Source organism: Telopea speciosissima, chromosome 11 (assembly GCF_018873765.1).
Source record: "Telopea speciosissima isolate NSW1024214 ecotype Mountain lineage chromosome 11, Tspe_v1, whole genome shotgun sequence".
Classification (NCBI taxonomy): Eukaryota; Viridiplantae; Streptophyta; class Magnoliopsida; order Proteales; family Proteaceae; genus Telopea; species Telopea speciosissima.
Window position 1 is genome coordinate 32,815,639 of NC_057926.1, and position 6,811 is coordinate 32,822,449.

The 6,811-nt window shown below is 37.2% G+C and overlaps 1 protein-coding gene across 1 annotated transcript; it reads left to right on the forward strand.

Annotated features, from left to right (window-relative positions):
• The first annotated feature begins 2,288 nt into the window (after nucleotides 1–2,288).
• On the forward strand, nucleotides 2,289–4,448 carry LOC122646232 (protein BASIC PENTACYSTEINE7). The gene is made up of 2 exons (XM_043839736.1): nucleotides 2,289–2,431; nucleotides 3,330–4,448. Exon 2 carries the CDS (start codon nucleotides 3,409–3,411, stop codon nucleotides 4,231–4,233), a length of 825 nt encoding a protein of 274 aa, XP_043695671.1. The 5' UTR covers nucleotides 2,289–2,431; nucleotides 3,330–3,408; the 3' UTR covers nucleotides 4,234–4,448.
• Nucleotides 4,449–6,811: the final 2,363 nt, after the last annotated feature.

Below are 6,811 nucleotides of genomic sequence, written 5' to 3' on the forward strand. Positions count from 1 at the left end.
AGCATTCCCATTTCAAATGTGTTTAAAACACGTTCCATTTTAAACGTGTTTAAAGCATGTTCCTTCTTTTTTGTTTTTACGTTTTTTGAGAGTTGAGACCTTAATTTGGTTGAACAATGGTTTACTTAACTGACCATATCTCTCTCTCTACCTTACTCCTCTCGACTTGATTCTTCGCCGACGTAAGGCTGATTTGAAGGGCTATACTAATCATGCTATCACCTTTAGCTCATGTTCAATTCACAGACCCCAAAATTGAGGTACAACTGATGCATCTGCTGAAAAGGATTTCTAAAGCGATGGTTCCCACCTCCAATTGAACATGCATCATTCTGTGAGTGTCTTGGCAATGTTGACAACTATGAATAACACCATAGCCAGGCCATATTGTTCAACAAGACTTTGGCACATGTTTTTAATGGTGTATGAATTTGGAATTATATTTTTGGATGATATGTTTTCGAACTTGTAATGGTTTTCGAATATATGCATTAATGTTGGATGTTATAGTTGTTTTGGAACATTAGATGCAAGTATTCATTTAATAGTTCCTCAATTTATACTACTATATCGTCTTTTTTTTGGTCCCATTTTTTTGAAATCTACATGTTTAAAACCCGTATCATCCGTTTCCATTTTTTTGGCATTATCTTTTTCTGTTTTACGGTAATGTTCGGAGTTTAACACCATTTAAAACTCGTACCATCTGTTTCCCTTCTTTTTTTTTTTGTGATTCCCATTTTTGCTATGGTTGAGACTTGAGAGGGTTTAGAAAACATTCCCAAAAAATCCCTATGTACCTTCAACTCAAAATACTAAACAGTGACGAAAATCTCGAGACATTCACTCGACCATGAACAAAGCTCCAAGAAGCAATTGAGAGAAAATAAGATATATCAAGAGGAAAAGGGGGTTTCAAAGTTTCGATTTCTTCGATCTTCAGCCATTATGTATATACATGATAGACATAATATATTTGTTATTTCTTACAATACATATATCATAAAAATGTATATTATTTTATTTCAAACCAACACATAAGATTTATATGTTCAGATCGTATGGTCCAAAAATACTACTCCTTATAGGGGGTTGGGGGTAAATATGTAAACGGATCGAATACGGATCGGATGTTATCGGATCCAGATATTTCATGACAGAATATTGATATCCCCAAACGGATACGAATGCAAACTTAATTCCAATTTTCGACAATCTATTTACATCCCTGACTTTTTTAACCTAGACCTCCCTCCCTCGACAAATACGATTCACTTTCAATCCATGTCTCTTAGTTGTCATAGTCTCATGATTCTCATTTCCTTAGTCCATTGATATTGTTGAATCTTCAAAAACCTTCAAGATCATTAGTTATATAACTTTTTATTATTAGTTGTATATCTATTTGAATCACATAATTTTTTTCCTTATCCCTAAACAGATATGGTTGCCCCTAAACGAATACGGTGGGAATCGAAGTGGGGGACCTCTCTACCGCACCAGTCTCCTTATACATAGACTATGTATTGGGTAGTACTCTTGGAAAGATAGAATATTATCATGTGAACATTACATTTTGTTACTAACGTAACTCCCGAGGGATCAACCACTATTCTTTTTATAGTTAGGCGGAGAACTGTTGTTCATTGGAGTGGTGAACCATATTCGAATTTATGAATATCTCATTTATATCCTCTAAACGTACCAAACAAGTGAACGTACATTGGAGAGCCAATCACATTTTAATTTTGTTTCCATAAAAACTGTTCATCTTCTTATGAATGCCAAAAATATGACAAGTGGTTGGCTCTTATATGTATGTTCACCTATTGGTACGTGCTCATGATCCATTCTCCCAAAAAAAATCTCGGTCGTCTATTGGATTCTGTTTTGAATGAAACCTAAACTTCTATTTGATTTTTTTTATATTTTTTATGGGGTAAACTAAAGTATGAACTATATGAAGAGTTAGGAAACAGAATAGGACTGTGGGGTCCACGAAAACAAGTCAGTAATTGATGATAAAAGGGTAATATGGTCATGTGAATCCATATCCCGAGGAACGCACTACGGCGCATGATAGTAATTTTGATATGAAAGGTAGTAAGATTTTTTCTTTTTCTTTTTTAGGAGAGAAATTAATTATTTTTCTTCTGTTCCACTTCCAATTACGCTCAGCAAATTATTACTCTCTTTTTTTTGGTACTGAAGCAGTTGTGCAGTACAAGAAAAAAAGTTGCTGCTCTCCTCTCCGAATGAGTATTTCATGCCATAACAGATGGAAGGGTCTCTCTCTCTCTCTGAGAGCTGCATGCCCAAGATAGTGGAAAACAGAAGAAGTAAGGTCCAGAACTAGAATTTGGAAAGAATTTCCTCCATTAAAGGTAGAAAGAGGAGAATCAGAGGAAGACCTTCTGAGATCTTCTATGGTGTAAGTTTTTCCTTAATCATTCTCTCTAACCAACTTCAGTTCTCTTTTAAGTTTTTTCATCTATGGCTGCTGATGCTTTTAATTTAATGGGTGGCTATTTTCTCCTGTGTTAATTCTGGTTGTTTGTTCAAGGGATTATGTGATTTTGTTTTGAATTCTTTGCTTTTTTTTTTTTTAAAATTTTGTTTTTGGGTGAATAATTGAATTCTTTGCTTTTGATTGCTTTGGTCCATGACCCACAAGGTTTAGTTGGTTGATATGGTGTTTTTTGCTTCGATTTCCTGGGTTTAGAGCAGATTTATGCATTATTCTGGTTTTTCTCCTTTCCCAGCTAGTGTATTTTCCTGATGGGTTTTCTGGATGTCTCTGGTTCTACAGTACTAGAAATTTGTAAGGTCTGCATTTCACTTTACTTATATGTTTGGAGAGGTGAATTTTGTATTATTTCATATTTTTATTTATGGAGGTTCAATGGCTGCCAGGTATTGAAACAGGTTCTTAGTGCTTTTCTCTTCTTTATTATTTTTTTTCCTAGACAAAGAAGAGCTTGTTTCTCAGTTTAAATCGAGGGCTCTGTATTACATCTGTTCATCTGTTTGCAACCAGGGGTATTGTTGTTTTTCTTCCTTCTCTCTCTCTCTCTTAGATGGGTTAATGTTTTGGTTTGTTTGTATTTTATTGGTTGCAAGAAAACAGTTTGACTAAATTTAGTAGTACATTTCTACTTGCATGGCTAGTTATGTGGGAGTCTAGGATTGTTTATCTCTGTTTTTCGTGGTTTGTTAATTCAGATCTGTTTCCCAAACAGACTTCAATAGTGCTTTTGTTGATCATTAGTTTCTTATGGCTTCTTCAAATTTTCTGACCCTTCTTTGTGATTTTGTAATATCTTATGCAGTTTTCTTTCGACCATGCGGGTTCTGTATGTTTCCCTGCACTAGGAAATCCTTTTAAAGATTGTTCTTTTGTCAGCTTACATGGATGAGAAAGGTCATTTCGGCATTAGGAATTGGGATTTCTCAGAGCAATCCGTTGGTGTGAATGCAGTACTGAAACCTGTCTCTGGTGTACCACTATCTGGTGGTAGTAATGAATACCAACCTGCCTTCTTGAAGATGGGAACATATGTGAATAGAAATTCAATGACCTCAGAAGCTAATGCAGAAGCATCTTCTATGGACTATACGGGGCATTGGGTCCATCAAAGAAACTTCTTACCTTCCACAAAAGCCAGTCCAAGTCCACTGCAGGCAATTCCATTAAATGTGGAGACGGCTGTTCCGACAGATGTGCCTACACATAATAGGGAGGTTGGTACTAAATCCTCAAAGATTAGGAAGCAACAGCCATCTTCGAAGAAGCCTAATCAAGTTGCTTCTAAGGCTTTGAGGCCGAAGCAACCAAAAAAGAAGAATCCTGTCCCTGCGAAAAGAAAACCTAATCCTGTGTCTACTGCCAAACGTGAGAAGAAAAATGTAGATGTTGTTATCGGTGAAGCTGCATTAGATTTTTCTCAGTTACCTACTCCTGTTTGCTCTTGCACTGGTCTCCCACGACAGTGCTACAGATGGGGTGCTGGTGGATGGCAATCATCCTGTTGTACTACAAGCATATCTGAATACCCTTTACCCATGAGTTCCTCAAGGCCTGGAGCACGCATGGCTGGGAGAAAAATGAGCAATGGTGCGTATGCGAAGCTTCTGCAGAAACTTGCTGCTGAAGGAAACGACTTCTCTCACCCAATTGACCTTAAAACCCATTGGGCTAAACATGGTACAAATAAGTTCGTTACTATCAAGTAGAGATTTCAAAAGTCAGTGGTTCGAAACTTAAGTTGCCTGGTTATAGGATTCACATGTTCTCCTTCTAAATGTGGTTCTTATTGTATGTTAGAGACTTTCTGTTGAAAGGTTTGTAAAGATCGTATGCAGTCATAATGTAGGACCTGTCCTAGGTTATTTTGTCCTGAAACTCATTTGTTTTCTGATCTAGTTAGAAGTACATACTACTTTACATCACAGTTATCAAGGACGACGCGATGGCGACGCGATGGCGTCCAGACTCCTTGGTCGCCTTGGATGCCATGGCGGTGTCGCCTTGCTTTTTTCCCCCTCTAAAACGCCATGGTCGCCTTCCCACCTTGATAACTATGCTTTACATCCAGTATTTATGGTTTTTTGCCCATTCTTATGCCTTTGTGAAATCCTGTCTCTTAGGAATCATCAGTTCAGTGGTTAATATGTTTGCTTCTTTCCTTATTAGAGAAGCATTATATTTACCATTTTCTTCATTATTTAGTATTTCTGACTTATTGTTGTCGTCATAATACTATTGCTGCACTGAACACACATGGATTTGATGATATTTTGTCTCTTGCAACAATCTGCATTGCTTTTAAATATATTATCTTCATCTATCCAATCTCTCTCTCTTACCATAACAGTTCTTGCCTGTTTCAACAAGAAGTTGTTGCTTTATATGATAGTTTTGCCTGACAGCTGACACTACCATGGAATTTCTAGCATATCATCATTGAGCAACGTTTCATAGTGAAATCGTTGTTAAAACTTTTAAACCTCATTCAAAGCTCCGCTGATGTGGATAATTGATGGAAGTACCATTATGTGGTTCGTTTGTGCTGCATTGCCATGCCCCTGACAAAGACAATTCCACGTGTAACATGCATAAGAAAACTAAAGTCATAGATGTTGAACCAATGAACCAGGCTTTCACTCACTCTATGATATTTCACATAAATGCACGCTTGAAGAAGCACGGAACAAAGAATTTTATTTTCCATACTGCAGAGCTCTATTGACAAGCCTATTATCTAGTCTTCTTTCCTTGTCTCTTAGCTATTTCTCTTTCCATTCAGAGGCTTTGGGTCTGTATTTGTATTGTCACCTTTTTTCTTTAGGTGCTTGAGCTCTGTATCTATACTGTTTCGACTTCTAGTTGTGTTGATGATGGATGTCTTAGATATTTTTTTAATAATGACAGAAGTAATTGATTAAGAAGTTAAAAGTAACTTTACTAGATATCATGGGGAAAACCATTCTCTCTACGTGTGTTAAGTACAAAAGTATAGATCATACAACGTGTTGCTGTAAATGATCTCTTTTTACAATAGTTGTCAAGGCGACTAGGCGACCCGAGGTGTTGGAGGGTATCTGGATGCATGGGCGACACCAACTAGGGGACCAAGGCATCTGGACACCTTGGCATAGGCAACGCCTTGACGGCTTGACTACTGTGCTTTTTACCAAATTGTCAACCCTCACTCTGCGGAGAAAAACTCTTCCTCTTATAATGAAAAAGAAGAAGGTTTATTAGATAGATGATAAAAGTCCAGTAACAAGGACGATAAGAGGTAAAACTTGGTTTGCTACCCTTCTCCCTTTTGATAAGCAAAGTATAGTCTATTGTTAAGTGGGCCTGTTCATAGGAACATTATAGAAATTTGATCAAGGAAAAACATGGTACTGGTTGCGTAAGCTTGCAGGCACAGTGGGAATACGAGAATCAGGGTTTGGGGGATTCTAAACATTGGTTGAGAAGAGCAGATTCTGGATATGAAAAAGGAAAATCAATGAATCAGTATTAGAAACTTATGTTATTCAACCAAAAGAAAAAGGAGATATTTATTGAGGAGCTTTATTATTATCATTGTGAATCAATATTTTGCAACTTGTAGACAGCTTTGAATATGAATGCTTGAGTGAATAGAATCGATCACCCAGGCCCTTTATTTATAGTAATCTGAAATACATCTAATTGAAGTAAAACTCCTCAGTCCTAATCCTACTAGGAATCCCAGAATAGCACTCGGCTGAGGAGGAAAATACAATAAAACAGTGGAAAAAATAAAAGAAAGAAAAAAGAGCAATCCTAACACAACTAGGACTAGTTTCCCCAATCGGGTAACTAGCCTATCTCAACACTCCCCTCAAGTTGGAGCATAAATGTTAACCATGCCTAACTTGACAAGAATAGGATGAAAAATCTTTCCACTTAAGCCTTTAGTAAACACATCAGCAAGCTGGTCAGAAGATTGCACAAACGGAACACACACCAGCCCTCTTTCCAATTTTTCTTTAATAAAGTGCCTGTCAACCTCCACATGCTTAGTACGATCATGTTGAAGCAATGCTAATAGCAGCATTGTTATCACAATACAACATCATGGGAAGAGGAACAGGAGTCCCGATATCTTGTAATAAACCTTTGAGCCACAACATCTCACAAATACCTTGTGCCATAGCACGAAACTCTGCTTTAGCACTAGATCTTGCCACGACGTTCTGCTTTTTACTACGCCACGTAACAAGATTGCCGCCAACAAATGAGCAATAGCCAGAAATGGACTTTCTATCAGAGGAA